The following is a 25,160-nucleotide window of genomic DNA, read 5'->3' on the forward strand; positions in this document are numbered from 1 at the left end:
GAATAAAAAATGCTGTATAATGAAAACTGATGTTTTTTCTTTATATTTTAGGTTTGTTTTCCAGTAAAATGTTGAAGTGGGTTGTCACCCGAGCCTCTCGCGAGGCTTGCCACAATACACCAACGCCGACCGACAGGTTATGGGATTTTGACAAAGAAAATCTCCGTCCGTACCAACCATGCAATAGACAAAATGGCTATATCGTTCATCCAAAAACTCCGACCTCCAACGAATATGATAAAACTACCAGCTCACCTCCGGCGCAAATGGGCGGTAAACGCAAATCCGACATGAGAGACATGGAACCCTTGACTCCGAGCATCGGTACCGATAGCACGCTTCCTTCCTTTCGGTACTTTCTGGTGAACGATCACTCTTCGCCTTTGAAACGGCAGAGATGCCAGAGGGAACCCAGAACGTCGCCTCTGTACACCGCGTCCCCGTTGCCTTCTTGTGGCCACTGTTCGTCACAACAATTCTCCTCGACCTACCACAGAGCGAAGCCTCAACGCTCGAGACGGCGAGTGTCCAGTCTGCACATTCGTGAACCAACAGAACTTGCCTCACCCAGCTACCGACCCGCCGATGATCCTGCTAACGATCTGGTCCCGACCGGCTGTGCTGGAAGTGATAACCCGGAACGGGAAATCCGATGGCATGACATTTTGAACATGCTGCCCACCGAAACAGTATGCTACAACGAACGGGAAATTAAAACACCAGAGACTGAGAAGCGATCAGATGTACCACAAGGAGACCGTTTAGTTCGACGAAAGGCCGTTAGACGCCGGAAATGCCCGAAACCCGTGGACGATGGTGAACACCAACAAGCCAGCGTTCTGCATTCCGAAAAAAAACAACCTACAGTTATCATGATGTTAACGGGTCTGCCTTGAATAAGTCAAGCGACTGCAAAATGTCTCAGTAAAACTCTACGTCGGAGAGTTACAGTCAGTCAGTAACATTTAGTCTATAGCAAGATATACGCTTCAAAGCAAATAGGATAACCTAATAAACTTAGACTTATTCAATATATTCCATTGGTATAACGAGATTTGATGTAGATCATTTTTATTTTATTCACTTTTTCGATACTTGTGTGTTTCTTAAGGTTTCAGATCAAAGAAAAAAGATATATACTTTTTTTCTTTCCCTTTGTTGTTGTGTCCATGGCTGCATTTGCTTTCATAATGTAATTATCTGGTCTCAAATCGTCTTCCACATTTGGGGAGAATTTACAATTCCCTCCTAAGTATCCTATGTTCTCGCACGAATGTTTGTGTTCAGCTCGTAGCATCATTTTGTCCTCGTAAGAGGTGTTTTTTCTGCATTAGTTTAATACTTATAAATGTTGATATTTTGTTTAGCTTCACTTTATTCACTCCATAATGTCCACTATCTACCTTAGTGCTGTGTATGGCCGTTAAGACCAACGCATAACATTCACGAAGGTAGCCTCATTCACTATCCTGTATATAGTTGCTTACTCATAGAGCCATCAGAGTGGGGTAAATTGTAATATGTGTTATTTCTTTCCATTCTTCTCTTGCATTTTGCCTTTGCTTCCTTTAACTGTACCGATACTTTACACCGGTTTACTTTACTTTTCGTAAAATTAATAATATAGCCCTTTTATATATTCTAATAATCCAATGACAAGTCCTTCGGAATAGTTTCTCCGCTTCATATTTCTACACGGTCGGCGCAAGCGACTGGCGTGCGAATGTCAGTCGCCTGAAGCAAGTAGGTTTATATTAAGTAGTAAGTAGCATTACGTTTTTGCAATCAGAGGTTCATCTTTTGTTAATCACGAGAAAGCTTTAATTACTTTGCTGATTTTAAATACATCGTTAACATTATGTACATTTAAAGTTCATCAACGCTTTGTAAACTAAATAGAAGATTGCAATTTGACTTTCTCCTTCCAGTTATTGCCCTGCAGCAGTAACCTCCTACTTTGCGGTAACAGAATGGGTATCGGCTATCCGCGGTTGATTAAACGGTGATCTTTTTCCAAAACTTAAACGAGGTGGTTGGCCTTTAGATTTTACGCTGCGTGCATACACATCAATGATCAGGTTACCATAAACCGTGGGTTGCAAACCACATTTTGCAAAGATGCTGCTTTTCTGCCTCTCGCTTTAAATTTGCGCCGAATTCAGATAAAACTCGTTTGCAAGAAAATAATAAAACATCTGATGCATATATCTAGTAACTAAGTGCATTGATATATTACATTACTCCACAAACAAATATTTAATTTTTTTTAGTTTTTGGTTACTTTCATACCACTAGTTTTGCCTCTCCATTCGTTGCATATTGAAATAAAATTGTGTAGCTCAAAAAAAATGTACTAGATTGAATCTGATTTTGAAACACCAATCCAATTCAGTCCTCATCTAAAACACCAAAATAAATTTCGGTTCCAAACCGGGGCACTTACGTAAATAGCCGTTTGCCGTTACCTTCGTTGCATAACGCAGTGTTTATGGCCAATAAAGAAATAGTAACTACACTCAAACGGCTAGACTGTTGTTTAATCTCAGCCTCTGAACACATGGTACAGGCCACATGCTACACAGGAGACTTTTCTTATCGGAGGAAGACCTTTCGTATCGACAATGTTTGTCTAGTCAAAGCTATTACTTCTTTCTGGCTTCCGTTTTGTGAGGTTTGAATATGATGCCTAACGAACCTGGAAATCATTGCATTGCCACGACAACCCCCGTAAGGTAGTTGTCTCTCTCTAATAACGGTTGTATTTAGCAGAAGGTGAATCATATTTCACAACTCGTTACATATGTTATATGTTTTAATCTTTTTGAATATGAAATATTATTTTTCACTAAGTTCAGTGGGTTACCTCCTTTTCTATTTGCCCGCATTATGTCAAAACTAGGACAATGATGCAGATAAACAAGTTACCGGTTGATAATGAAATCGTGTGTTACGAGGTACTGCACAAGGGTACAATAGCATGCAAAGAACAATCGAGAAAGCAGCTGATAAAACAGAATAAGAATAAAGAACCATTTCCATGAAGAATCATGAAGTAAGCAATGCCTTAACGCATACGGTGCTGTTTAAATTCAAGAAGCATCGACAGCAATGGCATACCGTACGTAGACGGGTTTATTTTACAAATTTTGAGCTAAGATTCTCGATCGAAGCTGATAAGTAGAGCACTAGCACTATTAAAATATGTGTTTGTTTTCTGAAAAAGGCTTCCATAACGTAAAGAATTATTATTTTTCTTACAGCACCGTAAACGTCCTGCATCCTGCAAATGGCCTCTTCTACTCACGATCAACATATAATATTGTCAATCCATATTAATAAAAACAGAATGAGTTTGAAAAATATTTGGTAAATCATCGACAGTTTCCCTTCCAACGACCGGATATTTCAACGAACATGGAATCTCCAACGAACATTGGCTACAATCACACAACGGTAAAGCTTATGTACAAATGCAGTTCCAAATAATCTCTACTATTCCAAAATTCGAATCCGAAAATTCGAGCGTAGACTGTAACAACATTCAATAGTTGCCTGCACCGTTGTAAAACTGAAAGTTATGGAAATTTACTGGTGTCTTTGGGCTGGAACACATGTACAGAAAATCGTCATTCTGTAGCTGTGTTTGAGTGAAGTTCGGTTCACTAGCGCTGCGGTGGAATTTGGGCATGGTACGCAACATATTTTCCAGCATGTTCAACAACAGCCGAAAGAGTGGTCGCTCATCGCGGCTAAACTTGATGCAATCTTCGACACAGCGCTTCAACGCTTGCGGGCAATCTGTTCGTACTTTTGTGAGATCCGGGCGCAATTTACCACACCCAACCATAAACAAGATCTGATCCTTGTTGTTAATATGGTTGTACGGTAGCTGCTCGGTCAGCATCTCGTACAACACGATTCCGAAAGCGTAAACGTCACTTTGGAAGGAGTAAGGGTTCTGATCTTTCATTCGAATTACCTCCGGGGCCATCCAGAGGATGCTTCCAGTTGGTTGGTTGGATTGTTGGGAGCCCGACCATCGTACCTTGGCTGTTGCTAGCCCAAAATCACCGATCTTTACGGAAAAATCGTCATGAAGGAATATGTTGTTCGACTTGAGATCCCGGTGGATGATATTCTTTGCGTGCAAATAGTCCATTCCTTGAGCTGCCTGTCGGGCTATATCGATCAGCGTGTTCAGCTTAAATTTAGTTTCGTTCACGTGAATGTGCTTATACAGACTGCTACCTTCGCACCACTGAGTCACGATGGCTAGTGATGGCTTGCTCACGCATCCCATAAACAGCAATATATTACAGTGTCGTGTTTTCTTCAACATCGCGACCTCGTTCTTGAACGCCTGAAGCTGCGCCGGGCTCGGCGTTTTCACGTTCAGTGTTTTTACTGCCACCGGACCGTGCCAGTGCGCTTTATACACCGTACCAAACGAACCGGAACCAATTCGCTGTCCAATCAGGATCTCTTCAGCTTGAATGTTCTGCAGAAAGAAAAGTTGTATTGAGTGAAAGCTTTATAACAAAAAACACCGAGAATATGTTAAATACCCAATTTTCATCCGATTGTTTCGAATCCCGCGGAGATAGCAGATTCTTATTGCTTTCGTCTGCTGATCGAGCTCTTGGTCTCTTACTGTGATTCAACGTATTTGTTGGTGATGCCTGCGTGGAATGTGAGTGTTCTTGATTCGTTTGAGCCTGAAACGAGGACGGAGAGATTTAAACGATTAATTCAATTGGGATTGACAACGTAGGTGTAACGATATTTGCACTAAAATAGAAGTCTTAATTAATTAATGAAAAATATTGTAAAAACCATAATAAGCTTAACTTTACATATTAACGTATAAAAAGAAAGACCCAAGGTAAAAGAAAGACAGAGGTAAAATTCGGTTATAACTTTAAACTTACTTGAATAACTTGAAAGCATTAAAATAGTCATAGAAATCCTCTACATAGAAATCAGTCCTCTCGTACAGGGGGAGGGTCTCAGGTCTTTATTTCGAACCTACACCACATTTACCGATTTGTTAAAATAAAGCACTTTATGCACTGAATAACACCTAAATAAAACCTAAAAACTAAATAATACCTCACTACTAAAACACAAAACCAAGACGAACAAGTTAGATTTTGCAAATCCCATCGGGACCGCTTGATTCAGCCCACTAGGTTGTTTTTCCCAAGAGCAAAGGCTAACGAAAGAATTCTGGTTTCCAGTCGTAAGGCCACACCATTTATTTACTTTTCTAGAAGGGTAGGTTTACTGAGGTTTTGTAAATAAAAACTTGGTTCAAATCAAGTGCGATTTGCATTTGTGTGCAAAAATTTTACTAGAATAATAAATAACTAGTCGACTACACAAAACACCGAAGCAAAACTATTAGTAGCTACGTAGGTATCAACATTTCATTTGATAAAAGACGTGGTGAGCCTTACCTGCAACGGACGATTGCTGATAATAGTTCGATTGTCCGCTCCAAAAAACGGCTTTATCACATTGTTGATGCATACGTTGGGTGCCGAGTTGGAACGATCCTGCTGATTGAGTGTTCGCGGATGTCGCAAACTCGTGCTATATCCGCCAGCGCCTGGATTGATGATACCGGCCGTACTTTCCGGATTAGCCAACAAAACATGGTAGAACGTGCTGTCCATGTGCCGTTTACTACATATTGGTGGCACTTTATCGACACATCGTTGATGGAACCGGTAGTTACACTGGTTGCAATAGAATCCGGTAAACAACAAACGGCGACAACACTCGCAGAATGCCAGCGAGAAAAACGTTTTGCGAATAAACTGGTGTGAAATATATGTCGGGAATCCGATATCCAGGATACGCACAAAAACTTCATCACAATTTAAAGCGCTCACGTCTGTCTCCCAGGGTATCGGATAGTCGCTGTTCCCGGCTGTTACTTCGCAGAACTCGCAGGTCAGGTTGCGACGTTTCAGTGCTTTGGCTAATGCATCTTTCAATCGCATACCGGGTATGACTTGAACCGACGTACGCTGCTGATTCGGCAAGAACGCTCTAAGCAACATTTTCGATTGCCTGCTTAGCGTTCCACACATACTTTCGACCTTAAAATAAAATGTTGAAAAGGATAAAGCGAAATTGAAGCTTGAAGGTTTCTATTTTTGGATGTACCACGGCTGGCTTACACGTACCTCTACACGTTCTTCAGGATCGGGAGGTTCACTTGGTTCACTCGATTGTTCGTTTTGGAGTTGCATTTTCTTCTCCAATAGATCCTGTTCTTTAATTTCGAGATCATGCAGCTTTGACGTCAGCTCCTGGTACTCTTCCAAATACAATGCCGGTGGCTGTTGGAAGTCGGCGAACTTCGCATTTAGAGCATCGATATTTTCCCGAGTTACATGAATCACGGATTTAATGTTTCGCAAATCTTCCTCCAGCTGTGAGAACGGATCGAGCAGCAGCTGCTGCTCGTCGTCTGCATCTTCAGCGTCGGCCGACATAGTGCCGGCCGAGCGATACAGCAGTGCGCGGTACACGGAAACAAAACCACCTTAGGCCGAGGGTGACTTTCCGGCTCGATATCCGTTCGTTTTATGTGCAATAGATATTGCCACAAGTGAAAATGGGAGTTTCTTCGACTGAACTTTCGGGCCCTTTTCTCGCCGTGCAAATCCCCACTCCACGGTGCGCGCTGCTTCTGTTTAACTATTTTCACCTGAGGCTCTGTTTTTTTCTGTGTTTTTGTTGAATTTCTTGGTACAATGATCAATGTTACCATGCTTTCTACATTTGCACTATTTCTTATATCGATTACTAGCTTCCATCAATTGCATTGGAACCACCGAAGGCTGGCCGGCACAGCGTTGTATTTCTTGTTAATTTACTACATTCTGTTCCAATGTCTTCGTTCAAATGACTCTTCAAGGCTGCTCCAATATATTCCGAACTGGAAACGAAAATATGTCCTTGCTTCTAGATACCCCAGGCACAGGTTGTGGTGAAAACAAGCGGCTTTCTGTTTTACTGAACTGACAACTCCATCATGAAGATACGAATCTGTCAATTTACGGTCCAGAACACGCACGAATAAAGAATCGAGCAATGCACAAATGCTTTATTTTGTAAGCTTACTTAGGTATATTTGCAACCATGAGCCGCTATTTCCAATTTTAAGAACAAATTACTTGTGATTACACCAAGTGTGAGTAAAAGTCATTTAATTTCTACAATAATACGGTCGTGAATTAGCTGACACGACATGTATAAACACACCAATTCGCTACTAACTGGGTGCAACGATCTTGATCGAACGGAACGGATCGAACTTCTAAACATTTTGGAACCCCTAAAATGCAGATAAAAGGTCAAAGAACACACGTTTGTTTGGTAGGGTTTAAGAGGTGAAAGAGGCCACCCGGCTCAAAGCCTCTCTAAAAACTACTTACTACTACTACTTTGTTTGGTAGAATAAAATAATAACCTGTAAATTTAGAAAAGTATAATGTTATTTGCAATTATTACGATGTTTTGTCAATTCTATTGATGCCATAAATTACATGTTTGTTGGAAGGAGCAAGGAAAATCATCGCATGTCCACGCCACTCTACTTGACAAATGCCCCCTCTCGTTTGATGATTTATATTTAATATCGCAAGATACTTTCGTCCCTCTCAAACCTATGTAGGGGTAGGCGGTGAACCCCTGGTCACAGCTTTGCGCAACCGCATGCGGTTGCGTTTTTTCCCATGGGAGAGATAGGAGCTGTCATGGGCTGTCACCGCAGACGCAAGACCTTGCGGTTTCTGTACTAAAAAATCAAACGAGTTTGATTCTTGCCGCAGACTCTTGCGTTTTTATATGTCAACAGTAAATATTGTTCCTAGTAGACTTTAATGAGATTGTATGATCATATAAGTGGTATATTCAAACATTAAAGTATTATTTTTGGCAAAAAGCTGTGCTCGTTTGACAGATCAAAAACGCAACCGCATGCGGTTGCGGAAAGCTGTGACCACAGGTTGAGACTCATCATCATCATCATCATCATCATCATCATCATCATCATGTAAACAAATCAATGTCGGTCTGGAAATTGTGTATCCTAATCTGAATCCCCAGAATCCGGTAAAAATGGTCTGGTCCTGATGAAATGGGTTTGGTTGGGTAGAACAGCTCGGATAATAGACATTCTACTGTATTTCTTTGTAAAAAATAAGTTCCAGGAATTTTTCTTGAGCCTAACTTGCAAATCGCGCAAAAAACTCAATCTATGTCCATTGGACATTCTACCCAGCGTTCGATTTGAGTAAACTTAAATCAATTACATTGTCTCTAAATCGACTAGTTATGTGACTAATTCGACTCAAATGATTGTGAGTCCATTCAAACAGTTTAGGCTCAAGTCAGAATCGAATCAAATCGATTCGCAAACCAATCAAATCTGATTCGAATCCTAAACGAATCAAATCTTTACCAGCCTGCTACACGAGCCGCAAACTCCAACCGCAAACTCAAAAACCGTATAAGTTTACGTCAAAATCTTTGCGGTTCGTGTAGCCGCGTTTTGCGGTACCAATTCTGTGAGCCACGCTACACGAGCCGCAAACTCAAAAACATTGCGGCGCAAAGAGGTTTTTGTTTTTGATTTTTCAGTTAACTCAAACATCTTCCGTCAAAGCAAACAAGATCTTATTTCAATTCACACAAAAAGTAAAAGATGGATAATCTGTTGATGAGTGAAGTGTGGCTAACTACCCTATCGCGGGTCATCGAGTTGAGTACCCAAAACTTGCAACAACGCAACAGGCAACGCAACAGGCGTATTGTGCGTAGGCAACAAGATGGCAACCGTTTGCTGGACAATACTGTAGCAGAGCAAGCAAATGAAACTATAATTAACTTTCTTCGCATGAAGAAGGAAGATTTTGATGTTCTCAAGTTACATAAAAAGTGGTAGTATAAAATATTTTAATCTTTATCATTAAACTTTTTGAAACTTTTGGATAAAATCAGTTGGTGGGCCGGACTTTGCCGACCCCTGATCTATAGTGTATTTATGTTGTATGTAGTAACTGAGGCCCTGGGCTAGATTCTCCTCTTCCTACTGGTTCACATTAAGCGCCTGAAGCTATGCAAAGCGCGACGCATGCATTCTTTTCGAATATTTGATCGCTAACGGTTCGCTTAAAAGAACATAACGGTTCAAACTAATTACGCAGTTGGGGTTGAATGCGGCTTCATATAGGTTTACATGTTAAGTTACTAGTAAGTAAACTATACCATACATGATGGACAGCATGAAACAATGAGTTTAGCCGCAGAAATGATTTGGCAACGGCGGCGCGCCCGCAGCGAGCGCAGCGAGCGGACTGCGCTAGATCTACCGAAAAAGAGAGTTTGTTATAGTTTTGAGAAATAAGGAGGGCCCGTGGGCCCCCCTCATGCCGCACCCCTAGGTTGATTGCGTAGCCGAAATTAACGGTACAAACTACGGTTCAAATACTGGTAGGTTGAATTTAACGAATTAATGTATCACCAATTGCATACATTCAGTTTAAACGTCCACAAGAGATGTAGCCACGATCGAAAACATGGCGGCCGGGGCCTCATTTACTCTTTTACCGAATTTATAATTGATATTCTAGCTATAAAATGACAAAATATTACTGTAGCTGCAAAATAAACACGTAAATTTATCACCATATGTTCGTTTATTTTGTTTTTGAGATTTGTTATGTTTACATTTATTTCTTCTTCATCTTCTTCTTCTGGCGCATTTGAGTTTGCGGTTAGCTGCCAAAAACTTTGCGGGTGCAGTTTTCAGCTCACGGAGCTGAAAAGTTTCTGACGTAAACTTTTCGGCTGTTCCCCTCTTTGCGCCGCAAAGTTTTTGAGTTTGCGGCTCGTGTAGCGTGGCTCTTAGAATCCGTCAGATGGGATTCGAGTCTTTAGAATCTGTCAAATGGGATTCGAATCTTTAGAATCCGTCTAGGGATCGATTCTTCGAATCTTCCGATTCCCGATTCTGCCAACACTAATATCCACGCCACTCTAGGAGCCGGTTTTGTGTTTTATCGAGCATCGACAAAAGCATTATTAAAGTACAACTTTACTGAGGTGCAGTTTGTTTTCGTGATAACAAGTGTAAAGTGTTTTTAAAGCAGTTAAATGTAATTTATCCTGCTTCAGTACTGCATCACGAGCATGGAATATGACAACGGTAAACAGCATTAAAAGATTTCCAATGCGTCCGTATACTCAAAACTTCTATAACACATTTCTTGTCCTTCCAGAAACCATCTATGGTTCGACGGATGTTCCAGAACAGCAGCAATATCAAGAACATTTCCAGCAACAACATCAGCAGTCTTCGCAACAGGCACAACAACCGCAAGCTCATCCGCCGAAAAAATCTGCAAAGCAAAACAATGCTTTACCGCTGTGGGGTAATGAGTCTTCGATGAACCTGAACCCGCTTATCTTAGCAAACATTCAGGGATCGAGTTATTTTAAAGGTAAATATTCGCAAACAATAAGTTGCCACTATCTATAGCTCGTTTATTTCTGCTCTAGTGTCCTTGTTCAAACTAAAGACTTACCATGAAGTCGTGGATGAGATATATTACCAAGTCAAACACCTCGAACCATGGGAAAGAGGCTCTCGTAAGACGGCTGGACAAACTGGAATGTGCGGAGGGGTAAGTTTGTAAATAGCGAAATATGTTGTCATTTATTAATGACTGAACGTTAATTTCGTGCTACAAAAGGTACGCGGTGTCGGTGCGGGAGGTATAGTTTCAACGGCATTTTGTTTGTTGTACAAACTCTACACATTACGACTAACACGGAAACAAGTAAATGGGCTGCTTACACACGGTGATTCACCCTACATTAGAGCATTAGGTAAGTGAGCCGTTTTGTAAAACTAAGCAATTAAATGGGGTCCAGTCATAATCTATGTCAAATTACAGGTTTTATGTATTTGAGATATACACAGCCCCCCGGGGATTTGTTCGACTGGTATGAACCGTATCTATTGGATGAGGAAGTAATCGACGTAAAGGCTGGTGGCGGACAGGTAAGAATGTATGAATGCTGAATATGATTCTATGCTGAACTGTGATTATCTTCAGGTTCTGACAATTGGCCATATGATACGGCAATGGTTGACCAAGCTTGACTGGTTTTCTACACTTTTTCCTCGCATACCAGTGCCAATTCAAAAACAAATTGATGCTAAGCTCGAACAATATGCTCGCGAAAATAACGTATCATTTGCCGACACTCAACCGGACCGTGGTGGTGGGGCTCCTGCCTCCGGAAAACAAGCCCGTGGAGGTGCAGCTTCAGGATCTTCTGGGGGTACCCGAGGACCGACAGGTTTCGCAGATGCTAGAGATGTACCACGCCACGAACAATCATTCAAAGAAAAATCTACCAAACGGGAAATGTTTGATCATTGCGATCGAGATGCTCGTCCGTCACGTTACGATCGATTTGAAGAGGACTTCCCCCAACGGCGTGACCATCGGGAACGCGACCACAAAGAATATCGAGACCGTGACCGCGATCGGGACAGAGATCGTACGAGGGAGCGGGAGCGGGATCGTGAACGCGATCGCGAGCGAGATAAGGATCGACACAGGGAACGTCATCGAGAGCGCGATAGAGATAGATCCCGTGACTACGAACGTAAGGATCGAATTCGTAACGACCGTAGGTCGAGAAGTCATGAACGCCATGATAATCGCGAACGCCGCGAGTATGACCGCGATCGGAGAAAGCGTTAGCATATTACGCTGTCGTATTCGATATAACTTCATTTTATCATCCTTTTTTATTTTTAGGAACAAATTGCTTCAATATTTTTGCCAGTTTCTAGGTTGATTAGTTGAAGTAGATAATAGCAATGTAAAACATTACACAAGTACACGTGAAACTTGTAGATGGCACACATAAAATCTAGAGTATTAATATTAGCTACAGACAAACATGTTACGATTGTAAATGTCACGAACAAACATAGCGTATGAAAAGTGCACATTTAAAAACCTAAATTGTGCTTAGCAATGAAACGACAAAACGGGTTCACAATACACAGAAAATCAAACAGTCTATTCAGGCGTTTCCACTATCCAAAGTTTTCACCGATTCGTTGTTTTTTTATTTATCTACTGCTCAAAACAACTGTTTCAATTAGCATCGCCGCTAGGTTGTTCTAACCAGAACTAATTAGAGTTTGTCACCATTTCTATTTTCTTTTCAACTGTTTATCTATCACCTACTTACAACCTCATACCTCATGAATTTCTTCTTCACAACTATATACCTCTATTCACTGTTCTTCTTTACTCTACAAACAAATGGTTTACTTTTTTACTGTCATTTCTTTTCTTCAATCATATAACTCCTACCAGTTCTCTTAAACATAAACTTTTACAAATAACAATGATTTAGCATAGCCTAAGCTCGAACTAAACAATTGGCACGATCTTTGTTACTCAGTGACGTCGACTACCTCAATTACTCAAAACATAAGCTACACTGAACCATGTTAGACACTAAAAACTAAAGAGCGATACAAACTTTGGTTCTGAAAAAGTAGACGTTGAGCATTATTACTTATAAATTAACAAACATTTAATCGAAATTCAAACGATGTTTTGCTAAATGGTTCCATAAATTTGCTTTTAAGTGTACAAGAAAGGTATGCCATCGCCTTATCTATTTTTTACTCTTGTTTCACAAATTAAAGGTACGATATCCTTTAATTGGACTAAGGCTCTCTCCGAACATAATTACTGTGACCGATCAATTACGAACGGGGGTGTCAGATTTAAAATGAGTTTTTTAGCTAATAAATTAATCAAAAATTCACATACCTTAGACAAAGAACTCAGGCTAGTTTGTGTAATAAAATGTAATATTTGAAAATCCCAAACTGGCAACCATCCAATGTGAACTGCTCGATACGATAACTAATACGTTGGCTGGAATTATTATTACTGATTAAAAACATTAAACTACTATAATGTTCTTACACATGAACCTTGACCAGAACTGACGAACTTAAGTTGTAGTTTGCAATTGTGGATTTTTAAAATAAAAGACATTCTTCTTTTTAAAACCTTTCAGTTGGACTTATTGTTACTTTGATTTGAATTTGTAATTGTTTAATGAATAGAATAATGCTGAACGATACAATAAAGCATGTAAAGAATCAAGCATATTTGATTAGTAGGCCATGAAAAAGTGAAAAATAATTATCATGTTTATAATTTTACGTTGTAGAACGTTACAAGAAAAAATAAGTTACGGATTGTGTCATCAGTACTTTGCGTGTGTAACCGCGTGACCACATTAGGCGTACCATACCAAAAACTTGGTACGGTCGAGCTCCAGCGTACCATACAAAATACAACCCAGCATTTCTGGGTTGGCTGACGATGGTGTGCTCGAAAGAGCTCAATGAAGTGCTCGACTTTTCATATTGGTAAGAACTTGTCGGGCAATTATCAGTTAATTTGTGAAGAGCATCCCCAAAAAGTTAATTGATAGAAAATAATAGCATATTTTAGAATCATGATGGAGTTTAAAACTGTTATTATTATTTTTCCGTATCATAATATTGTTGAAGCATGACAACTTTACTCCATGGATGAAAATAATGCGCTGCAACTGTCGTTCCAACCAGCCGTAACAAACAAAAATACTCGTTCTCTTTTCATCGTTTTTTTTTTTCTTTTATAATAATTGATACGATGTATTTGCTTAAAATTTTAAATTAAAATTAAATATACGTGAATATATTTTCTTCCCTAGCAAAATGATTTTTTTAAGTACAGCAGACACTATAAATTGCATGTTCGAAAACGTAACTTAAATGTGTTTATCTTGCACATCGCTCGTTTTAAAAACCTTGGGATGCGAAACGACATCAAATGTAGTGATGGGGAAACTGAATCCCTACAGGGATTCGAGTCTTTCGATTCAAATCCATTCTGAGATCCTGATCTTCAAAACCGAATCCCACTCCGTCATATCATGCGTGCTTACCAAACTTACCGATTTTTCATATTATTTGTTAAAGTAACAATTATACAATCAATGGTTGAATTGATCCAAAGGCAAAATCGATTCTGTGAATGGTCCCCAGGACCATCAGCATCGTTATCGCTATCCGCTATATAGTTAAGGCTGATTCGCACGTCGGCAAGTGCAAGAGGCAAGTAAGCAGGCAAGTGGCAAGTAGCCGTTCGCACTGCAGGCAAGTACTTGCCAGTAACTTGATCACTCATACAAGTACACAATGACGAATTAATTTTAATTTACCATTATTTCATCATCAATAAATAAAAAGATCGATCAATGATATTATCAAATAATATTTCTCGAACATTAGTCGAAAATTATCCTAAACAAATCACGAAAATGAAACAGTTTTTGTTTGGCAACTTCCCGGTTGACAGAAATTGACATCCCAGCCAGCAATATCTGTCAAAAACATAGGCGAGGGCGAGTAGAAGGAAAATCCCCGCCGCAAGCGGACTGTCGATGTTTGAATGTGTGCATGGGACGGCGATGAATTCAGTGCAAGAGGAGCTTTCGATATGGGTATTACACGAGACGCCATATTTGCCCACCTTTGCGTTGTGAATTGTGATCGACCAAACATGTTTCTGAGTAATTTCAATTTTAAATATGTGATTTAGTGTTCTTTTCGTGATCAGTAGTGTTATATATGTGAAACAGATAAAATAATGATATAACAGCCGCGTTTGCTGTTTGTGTTTTGGAAGGCAGCTGCCGGTAGCTGTTCTTTGGCGCTGTGCTGTCCCGGATGACTCTCAACCGCTGCAGCCGATAGAGAATGCATCGTCCGTACCAGACATCCCAGCATTCTGGCGCTGTGCTGAGCAAGAGGCCTCTCAACAGATGCAGCCAAGAAGTCATACCCCGAATCTTCTCGGCATTCTGACGCTGAGCTGATCCGGACGCAGAGCGGTACAGTCGATGGAAAAGGCATCTCCCGGATTTTACACGGAGACAGGATGGACATCTTAAGTGTAAACGTATTGTTACCGTTACGAATAGTAATATTGTAATTGTAATGGTTGTTATTTGAAATTCAATGTATGTTTATTGAAATAAACGAATATGTGCATTGAAATTATGAATTTATTATTGACATAAATTGAATAATAATAAAATAAAAAAATGGCTGCCTCTACTGCTTATGTGTGCGTGAAGCAGGTGTTTACATGTGTGCGTGCACCCATCGGCTTGGATTGACGGTCTTTCGTGCTTCCGTTAGACCCGAGTGCGAACCGTCACCAAAAATTGACAGATATTGCTGGCTGGGATTGTTGCTGGTACTATGTAGTTCCAGCAAGAGTCCCAGCAATCTGCCATGGAAAAACTTGCTGGTACTACATGACAGCTGCAAAAAATTTGAATTTTTGTCAACCGGGTTGTAATTACACGAGTTGTCAACCAAAACATCCACCTACTTGCCTGAAAAATAGACTCGGTTCTATTCCAGTGGCAAGTAGCTACTTGCCACTTGCTACTTGCTAGGTCCTGATTCGCACGGGGTAGGTACGCGGCAACTTGCCACTTGCACTTGCCACTTGCCGACGTGCGAATCAGCCTTTATTTCAGCAGACAATACCAACCAAGGTTTCGGCATCTACGCCTCAAAATTTCATAAACTAAGAATCTATGTCCAATAACCCATTCTACCCAGCGTTTGATTTGAATAAACTGAAATCAATTACATTATCTCGAGATCGACTAGTTATGTGACTAATTCGACTCAAATCATTGTGATTACGATTCAAATCAAGATGATTAAATATTGAATAGGTGACTTTTTAGGAGGTATTTTTTTAGAAAATGGCAACCGTGGCTTTTGACAGCATGGTGATAAACAGCATAGAATGTAAACAACTATGCGAGTAACAAGATCAGTTCCAGTTCGGTAGTGCATCAGAGCGGATGTTAGCAGTGCACAAGTTTTCCTGAAGTGGTTAGCTGAAAAGTAGGGTTAGCTTAGGGCACGACCGCGTGGTCACGCCGAGCTGGAGCTCAGGTCAGACAAATCCTAGCTGCCGCACATCTCGTGCTGTTTGAGTCAATCAAGCGGATCACGAGGTTTTTGTGTCCTGACAACGGAAGGAATTATCCCTCCCCCGGTTTATAGCCGGTCGTAAAGGACGAGCCCCTTTATAGGAGTTCGGACAGAGTCGGTACGCCTCTGATTACGAGTAAGGGAACAAACGTTCGACTTAGCGTAGGAGGATATACCCCGACTCGCATAACGAAAGAAGAAGAAGAAGAAGAGTAACAAGAAGGTACGTGAGGTGAAACTTCGATACATTTCGTCGAAAAATCGGTGACCCACTTCGACCGACGGCTTCTTAAACATTTTCCATGCGAACAAAACCAAAGCAATTGAAGAATCGGTTTGTTTGGTTTTCGAGCGTTGTTGTTTGTTTATCTTCAAAGAGCGATTCCCGCCAAATTTGAGTATCAGCATACTGTCAAAAGCTATTTTTCGATTTTTTGCAGTGTAGACGTCAAAATGCTCTACATTCCGCTACCTTATATAGTGTGTATTTATCTTGATTCAAACAGTTTAGGAGCAAGTCAGAATCGAATCAAATCGAGTCCCAAATCAATCAAATCCGATTCGAATCCTAAACGAATCAAATCTTTAGAATCCGTCAGATGGGATTCGAATCTGTAGAATCCGTCTAGGGATCGAATGTTCGGATTTTCCGTATCCCGATTCTTCCAACACTAGTGTAAAGGTCGTTGAAGCGGTAATAAGAGGTCAAAAGGAGAAATACGGATATGTATTTGAATGTGTGTAAAGCTGATGTGGCAGTGTTTGTTAAACAATTAATTTTCTTAAAAACTAGAGTCTATGGAAAAATCGTTTCCTTGCCAAACTTTTTTCTCTCAATAATACCTTTTTTCCAAGGGGTCGTTTATACAAATCGGCAAAAGGGCTATGAAGTTACAAATAAGATTGCTATTTCAATCATTTCTTAGCGAGAACGCGAAAGACTAAGAAAGGGAAACAGAGCGAGCGAGATCAATCGACTAGGATCTATAAAGTGACGGTCAACCGTTATATGTGTGCGTGAATTATGAAAAACTCATATAGTATGCGTTTCATCTTCAAATGAAAGATGGCGATGATGCCGTGCAAGAAAGAGCACGATACATTCACGGCATAGCGGCGAAACGGGGCGATACGAAATGGTCGCAGATAGAGCAGGGTGAAAAACAAAGCGCATCAAAATTGAAGTTCTGTGTGTTGTGCTATCGAAAAGAACCGTGTTAATCATAGACATTTGCGAGTCCGACTCCGAGTAGACATTTGCGTCCGCGACCGTACCGTTTTTGTGATTCGTTTTTTAACATTCAACATCAACACCGTTGTCGGCGGGACAGAACTAATAAAGGTAAATAAGATGACGAGTCATCTTTAGTAGTGGAAAAGAGCAATGTGCTTTGGTTTCTAAAACGAGACGAGTGTCAGAATATGGAGGTTGTTATGAACTCGGTGCTGTTGCAGTTTTGTTACTATCAACTAAAAATATTCTTTGTGTAGTTGTTTCTTCGTGATCTGCGTAAAAAGGAACGCAACATTGCTTGATAAATAGTCAGTTCAGAAGTTTCGTGGTGGAAAAATGTGTCGTAAAATGAAGCGATGTTTCTCGTGATGGTAAAGCGGCTAATGCGCGTGTGTGTACATCAGTCAGATACTTTGTACACAATTTTCCTTGGCAAAGATTTGGCAAGAAAAAGAGTGAGAGTTAAAAGCTAGATCTTTTGGAAACTTTTAACCTATTTTCTTTATGATGCATGTTTTGTGTTCAAAAAGTGGTCGATACCTTCGATTCAGAGAAGAGTAATGGATTTGTTTACTATTTTGAATGTCACTTGTGGTTGCAACTTTAATCTATAACCTATAAAAATCTGTTCATTTTCTCCGTTATATACTGTAGCATTAATAGTTTTGTTGACTTCATTTTGCACTGTGCAGAAATTCCTTGTAAATGCTTTCTTGCTTCTTGTTGCGCCCGCGCTATTGCCGACGGGCCGTGCCAGTGAAACATCCCAAGTGCCGCAATCAGTGTGGGTTGTAAACGATGTTATTATAATTATTGCTGTTACTGTTTTTTAACACCAGAACCTCTCAGTCAACCACCTTTTCCCAGATACAATCTGAGTTTTCTTCTTAGGCAAATAATTTGATGTTCATCAGTGGCAACATTCGCTGGTCAACACAGTGGTGTCGTGCATAAATTTACTCTTCGCTTAAGACGGCGCGATCAGCACAGGTTGAATGTAAATTGAAGCATTTCGCAAGATGATGGTGGATAGTTCTAATGATTCAAACAAAGCATAAGTTATCATGAAGCCCTAATGCTTCCAACGTTTCCCGGTGCAGATGATCCGGTGATTTAGTATGCGATTTCTTGATAGGAAAAAGGGGAATTATTACTTGAAGATCGCAACCTGTAACCTACCCTCCACGGATTTACAACAGTACAGCAGGAAGTGTGAGACGCAGCCTGAAATTTAGTGTGTGTATTTTTCTTTCTTCGTAGTGCCAGTGTGGTTAACAGTGTTATTTCGTGTTCATCACCGTAATCGAAGTATACGAATGCAGCAACTTCAAGGATAACAAGTTCGCCGTGTAGGAGAAAGAATATAAGGAGCATCACATATTTAATTTCGTAAAGGTAAGTGGACCACAACTACCTATCAGGCAGCACCGTCCGCCAGATATTGATGTTTGATTCTATAGCACCATTTTTTCCCAAAATAGTATCATAACTGTCTCAGGAAAACGTTTCAGCAGTCTTTCTGCACAATGCCACCAGTGATTGCGTTGGCCGTTTGCTGCCTTTTTGCTGTCCATATCCAAACGATGAAAGTTGCCTGCGCTCGGTGGATGTAAAAAATGTTATGTGTGAATTTGGCATTTTCCATCCCATGGCCCAAGCGGATTGCAAAGGAGAATGCTGAGTGCGCCAGCGCAGAAGTGTTACAGTAGGACGATAATATTCACTTTCTTTGGCTGTTGTCTCTTTTCTGGTGTCTCCTACACCGGAGCAGCGGCGTTGGCTGGAGGAAGAAAAGGGTGCCCGGATGTATCTCGTTCTTGTTCAGACTTGCTCAGCAGCATTGTTCTGTTTTCGTCTGAGGAAAAACTCAGTCAATGTGCGGTCATTATGCGAAGGGACAAAATATTGCAGGGAAAAAGAACACGGTTCGTACCCTGTGCCGGTTGCATACGACGAAAGAAGTAACGTAAAATAACGCTACGATCGAACGGTCCCCGTTAACACATTTTTCCACTTCACTTCAAGATCATCGTCCTTGCCAAGAACCATGGCTTGCGAGACGTTGGATTCTCTTCTGTGTCATGTGGCGCATACATATGTTCCATTCCCGTCATGGTGTGGCCGATGTTGGGACGGTTGATGGAAGGTGTCTTCTTGTTTTTGTTCCTTGTTTTTTTGTTTTTTTTTGGGAAAATTCTCCCGAATGTCGCGTTAGATATTTTTCAGTTTTTTCCTGCCTGTCTTGTATACATCGCCTTGCCTTCTTGTTGCTGTTGTTATTCACGAGTGTCTTATTTCGAGCGACGAATGGTGCGTGATGGTGGCGGCGATACTGGTTTTGAGTCTTATTTGTTATGAGACGCGAAGAAGGCAGCGGGGGAGAGATGCTGGGATGAACGGCGTGTAGAATGTGTGGCAACGTAAATGGTGATCGCACACACTTGTGTCGAAACGCGCTCCGTACTGCTTCAGGAATCCGAATTGAAATGATTTCTGCTATGTGTTCCGATGACCCGAAGCAAGGAGCGCACGCACGTATCACCCAGTGCGACAACACCAAAGACAAACCATGTTCCTTTGGAAAAAGAAAATAAAAATAAATAATAATAAGAGCACCTAGAATGAAATGCTTAAAGCCCACACAGTCGACGCCATCACCATGGGGTTTGTGGCATTAACGGCTAGCACCGCGCGCAGCCACACATACGAGCTACAAATGCTTTCCGACTCGGTGTGGTGGACTTGGTACGTCGCGTACCACCACCCGCTGTGTGCTGTTAGTTGCTTTGAGTTTTCGAAAGACTGCGCTGGCAGGAAGCATCAGGGCCGCGAGGAAAAAAGACGCATTCGAGTTTGGGATCGCATCGATGCTGAGTTGTCGGCATCTCCCGACCGATCGCAGCACGGTCTTGCCCTTAGTACCCGGTGAAGGTTTTTGTCACCGACGCGCGTAGCGAAGGTTCAAAACACAAAGCTGAAAGCACATTTCCTACTGAATACATGTTCACATGGGTCATGGAGTCAATTTAAAGTTACTTTAAAAAAATCAAATAACAAAAATACTTCAAAACACAAATCTGAAAGCACATTTCCTACTGAATAGATGCTCACATGGGTCATGGAGTCAATTTATAGGTTTTATTTGTAAACTTTTTTAGTTAGTTAAAAAAATTCAAATAACAAAAATACTCGATTGACTAGGAAATATGGTGGGGAAAGATGTGGATAATTTTGATACAAAAAACGTAAAGAAATGCACCATATTACTCAGGCATATGAAAGAAATGTTTAAATTGAACGGTATGTGGACCAGAAGACTTACGGTTTCAGTGAGCATTGATTAAAGTGTTCCGAAAAGGCCGTTAAGCTGCTAAAATTAATCCTCATCCTCCATCTTTTACGCTTATGCGTTTATTTTTTTCAAATTCCTATAAAATATTAGAATGCAATCTTTTGAAGATGAACACACTAACATTTTTCGGTACTGGTTTGCTTGAAAACACAATCGCCAAAAATTAATAATTTTGCAAAATGTTATTGCATTCTGCATGGTGTAATGAGCTTTTCTGTCTGTGTCATATAGTGTGCAAGCAGCAAATCTTTCGTTCCTTCAGTCATATCTTTGGGGGGGCCGACTGAGACTTGGCGAACGAAAGCCAGCATCATCGTTTCGGTTGTCCAATCGACCGTTCGTTCCGTCGAGCTGCGTTGGATGGAAGCGTCTTGAACGCGCAGGCGACTGGCGTTGGATTTATCAGTAAACGCTCTAGCAAACACACAAGACCCGAAGGACGCCTTCACCTCAGACGCTCGACAGAATCGACGGATGGACGGATAGGAGGAAGGGGGCGAGGGAACGACTGAGGCGGTTGGATGGAGGGAAGAATCAACTGAGGTCTCCGTCACAAAAAGGAATGCGAAGCAGCAAAGTCGGGATTTCAAAATGTGTAACTACACGGGGCCCATGTGTTGCAAGCCGCTGTACGGCCGAGGCAAAAGCTGGCTTTGCAGTGACGAAGAAGAAAAACTACTGGATGAAGCGAAAATCGGTGCAAGGGAGGTGGCGGTCTCAAGAGCTGAGATGCTCGTGAGATCAAGAGCAATGGTGGCAATTGTGTGATGGAGCAGAATCCAGATCCGAAATGGTAACACAACAGCCCAATGCTACGGATGATGAGTATGTTTCGAACTACACCAGAGGAGGATGAATGCAAACGAATAGGCGAAAGGACAGCAGCATGTGGAAAGTACGAGATCGTTTGTTTTTCTGATTCTTCGGGAACCCGATGACGATCGCCCCTATGTTGTGGCTCTTGTGAGAGAAAAAAAAACAATTGAAATTTTTAAACAGCTATATTATAAGGTCTTTGTGCTGCAAAGCTCAATCACTGATACACAAAAAAATCTTTTGTAAAACAAAAGTAAACATAGTTTCATAGTTTTAGCGTTTGACAAATATATCTGTTTTCTACCTTTACGCCTAATCGAGGCGATCGTAGATCGGATAGATGTAGTATTCGGCGGCCAAAGTCGATCAGGAAACATACATGCTCCTATTTAATAAATAAAAAGATTAAAAATAGTTTTCGTTTTAGTACGAACACTAATTCGCTTCCGCATTGTTTATTTAATTGACTTTAGGGTAGTCAAATAGTCACAATATAGCATTTCCAAACAAATGTTAGCTCGATGCAAGATCTTACAAGCTTTCCGTCCCTAGAAGTTTTGTCTCGTTTTCTATGTTGAATTTGAAAATAGATTTTTTTTTTCAGACAGGATGGCCAGACCCTACGAGTGATTTGATCATAGATCTGTAAAGTAAACACGAAAATGAATTTAAAAATTTCAAATGTACATTTTATATCTGCATAACTAGGCTGAAGATGCATTTTGTTCCACTGTTTCGCAACATTGCTGATTTTCGAATGTTGTTTGTTGTTTTATTTGCAAAACAAACAGAATCAGCTAACAACTAGCAAACCCAATCTAAGCCACTTAAAGCTACGAATATCACGATTTTCTAGAGTGTTATCGTATTCATAAACTGTATGAAATCAAATCGCCTTATCCGTCTCTCAATCCTTTTGGCAATAGCTAAGAAATTTTTTGTAGTTTATCTTAAATTAGTTTGCATCACAACCCCAGAGTGGGTTCCCAATTAAATACCTATATGTAGCTTGTCGAAGCTGAAGATATTTCGTTGTTACTTACGTATATATCTTACAAGACGGTTATCGACTAACGTGATTCATATCGGATTATTTCCCTTGTGGGGTACTGTACTAGCAAAGGAAAATGCAAATGCATTGAAAAATTAAGCAACTCTAGAATTGAGCACTGGTTTGTCAATTCACTCACAATATTACATTCTACGTTATTTCTATCTCCTAACGCCACAGGCGTCAAAACAAGTAATGCAAGTTAATGTTATAAATAAAAGCATGGTCTTTCCTTCATAGAAGCAAAAGAAAACTCATTTTCGTGTCGGAAAAACAGTAGGAAAAGAATAAGCAAGTAAGATACCCCACATTTCCATTTACAACCTCACCGGCATATAGCGCTGATTCGAATGAAGTCAGTTTCCCGTCCGAAAGGCAGCGAGAGTGGATGGGAACTACAAAAAAAAAATGAATGAATAAATTATTAAGAGCAAAAAATCGATGTCACACAGTGTCCATTCGTTGGGACTTTTTTGTTTTGTTTGATTTTCATTCGGTCCTCGTACTCTGCTCTAATAGTTGCTGGTTAAAAACGCGGATCAGCAGGCAACGGGAAAAGGACGAAGTTGGACAGCTACAGCGTTCCGTTAGTGTTAAACGCTACGGCGTATGTTTATACAAATAAATTTCTTTTCGACACATGCCATTTGGGGCAGCTTGTTTGTGTGCTGGCGGTGGGTGGAAATGGTGCAATATCTGGCAACTCGCAAATGGTGGCACACTCCTCCACTTAAGCAGGCAGCGGGGACGTTCTCGGATATCCGATCAAAGTCTGCTCTAGCCCGTGTTACAGATATCAAAGTTCTACCGTCATTATCTCGGGCATCCCTTGCCACCATCTACCAACGGGCGGCGGTGGCTCCCATGGTGAGCTTTCCCAGCCTGTGGTTTCACAAAATTTGAGTATGGATGTGGAAACTCACTTACATATTTTTGGTATTACGTTTTACCCACAAAGGTGCGCGCAGCACCGTTCCCTTCTGGCTGAGCTTTGTGGAAAATAGGAGCTGGTGCGTAAGGCCGGTACAGAAGGGAATGGCTGGCAGCAGGATGGCAGGAATCGCCAAGGCACTCGTAAACTGTTCAATTTTATCGACAGAAGAGGTTCAGCGTCATAAAGTAGCATATTTTATTTGTTTATGCTGTACAAGTCCAGTCGCACCCCGACTCCTGCAAGGCGAGCGGAGGACGAGGATCTCTCGACCGAGTCGAGTCCACGGAAAAGGTCTTACGAGCAGAAAGTTTTCGCCGGCAACCCATCGGGGGAACGTTAGCTCGCATTTTCCGTTCTCGGTACAACGCTTGCGTATTTCCTCCGTGCGTTTGTTTGTCACCGAGAAAGTGGCTTGGTTCCATGTTTCACAAAGGATGATTAAACCACGCTCTTTCGTCGGGCCCCGTCGAGCTCCAATGTAAAAGATGCAGGGTGTAGAGAAGTCAAAATTAATAAACATATTTCAGTAATATTACGTTAGTTCTAGATGACTACAACCTAGGGCAGTTTGACAACTCTTAACTGCTAGAACCGATTTTTCTACGGGGCTTGTAATTACAAATGTATTGTATTATTCAAAACGTGTTAGTCGGCCCTTTGTATGTTTTGGGTGAGTTATTTGGAAACTTTTTCTTTAAGAAGCGAAGCAAATCATGTTGCTCCATATTGTGCCCTTTATTTGACCATAATATGATAAACATTTCCTTCGGGGCCTTTTTCTAATTTGTGTGCGTCCTAGGGATGAATCGAATGCTGGAGAGAAATCCGTTACCACCCATAACTACGAGTAGTTATTTGGCCAGCATACTGTGATACTGTGACATGGAAACGATTTGATAGAACGTTATTTCGCCGAATGGAATTCATACCGATCACATCTTCCTAAGCCAACATTGTGCTCTGAGTTCACATCAGGGCGGACGGGTTGGCGGGTGTTTAGGTGTGTCAAAGACGGAGATCCTTTTCCAAAAGTATCTATCTATAATGTATGTACGACATTGCAAGCAAAGGATTGTCGCCGTCAGCTTGGGAAGAAGAAGGGTAGGGTAGGCGTAAAACGACCAAGGGTAAAGGTAATCCAATTTGTTCAGCAAACAACCATCCCAAACAGCGGGTAGGAGGAGATGCCCATGTACCTGTCGTGCTTGGAGTGTATATAACTACGTGTGTGTGTGTATGGGGGTTTGGTCCCAGAACTTTATATAAACTCCCTCCGTAATGTCACAGCGCGCAAACCAGCGATGGGGCGCTGTCACAAGCTACTAGAGACAAGGGCCAAGTCAGGTCACAACGTTTCGACGATCCTCTGGACGGTTTCGCTTTATGGCTTGCTGGTGAGGTGGGATGGTTTTCTATCCGCCAGCGACCAGGATGCAAGAAGCAGGTCAGGAATTGTGATGGAATTAGCGGCCTCCGGAGAAGGTGTTGTAATAATAAACAGACACGATCAGCACTTCCCATATTATACCGGGCAAAACATTCTGCTGCTGCTGCTGCTGCTGCTGCCCGTCCCTAAGGAGGCGGCCAAGCTCTGCTGGCCATCGATCGGCACACCGCGTTGTGGTGGCATGTTTTGCCTTG

General features: G+C 41.2%; 4 protein-coding genes across 6 annotated transcripts in view; 3 read left to right on the forward strand and 1 right to left on the reverse strand.

Annotated features, from left to right (window-relative positions):
* The first annotated feature begins 290 nt into the window (after nt 1-290).
* LOC131264474 (uncharacterized) lies at nt 291-896 on the forward strand. Its single transcript, XM_058266772.1, has one exon. It carries the CDS (start codon nt 291-293, stop codon nt 894-896), a length of 606 nt encoding a protein of 201 aa, XP_058122755.1.
* Nucleotides 897-1,071: 175 nt separating this feature from the next.
* Nucleotides 1,072-7,049, reverse strand: LOC131265526 (raf homolog serine/threonine-protein kinase Raf). Its single transcript, XM_058267801.1, has 4 exons — nt 6,192-7,049; nt 5,457-6,104; nt 4,566-4,715; nt 1,072-4,498 (listed from the first exon to the last, which is right to left on the reverse strand). Exons 1-4 carry the CDS (start codon nt 6,501-6,503, stop codon nt 3,542-3,544), a joined length of 2,067 nt encoding a protein of 688 aa, XP_058123784.1. The 5' UTR covers nt 6,504-7,049; the 3' UTR covers nt 1,072-3,541.
* Nucleotides 7,050-10,065: 3,016 nt separating this feature from the next.
* On the forward strand, nt 10,066-12,194 carry LOC131265529 (pre-mRNA-splicing factor 38B-like). Of its 2 annotated transcripts, XM_058267807.1 has the most exons (7): nt 10,066-10,222; nt 10,296-10,517; nt 10,576-10,700; nt 10,770-10,905; nt 10,974-11,080; nt 11,136-11,364; nt 11,431-12,194. In XM_058267807.1, exons 1-7 carry the CDS (start codon nt 10,207-10,209, stop codon nt 11,790-11,792), a joined length of 1,197 nt encoding a protein of 398 aa, XP_058123790.1. In that variant the 5' UTR covers nt 10,066-10,206; the 3' UTR covers nt 11,793-12,194. The 2 variants fall into 2 exon arrangements, with proteins under 2 accessions (XP_058123790.1, XP_058123788.1); XM_058267805.1 differs by having other exon boundaries at nt 11,136-12,190.
* Nucleotides 12,195-17,269: 5,075 nt separating this feature from the next.
* The window catches only part of LOC131265530 (homeobox protein extradenticle), a 43,510-nt gene continuing 35,619 nt past the window's right edge, over nt 17,270-25,160 (forward strand). The window contains exons 1-2 of one of the 2 annotated variants that reach the window (XM_058267810.1): nt 17,270-17,474; nt 18,627-18,761. The gene's annotated coding sequence lies outside the window, so the exon portion shown is untranslated. Of the gene's footprint in view, nt 17,475-17,550; nt 17,675-18,626; nt 18,762-25,160 lie in introns of those variants that run through there. The other variant, XM_058267811.1, reaches the window with a different exon arrangement.

This window comes from Anopheles coustani, chromosome 2 (assembly GCF_943734705.1).
Source record: "Anopheles coustani chromosome 2, idAnoCousDA_361_x.2, whole genome shotgun sequence".
In the NCBI taxonomy this organism is placed as follows: domain Eukaryota; kingdom Metazoa; phylum Arthropoda; class Insecta; order Diptera; family Culicidae; genus Anopheles; species Anopheles coustani.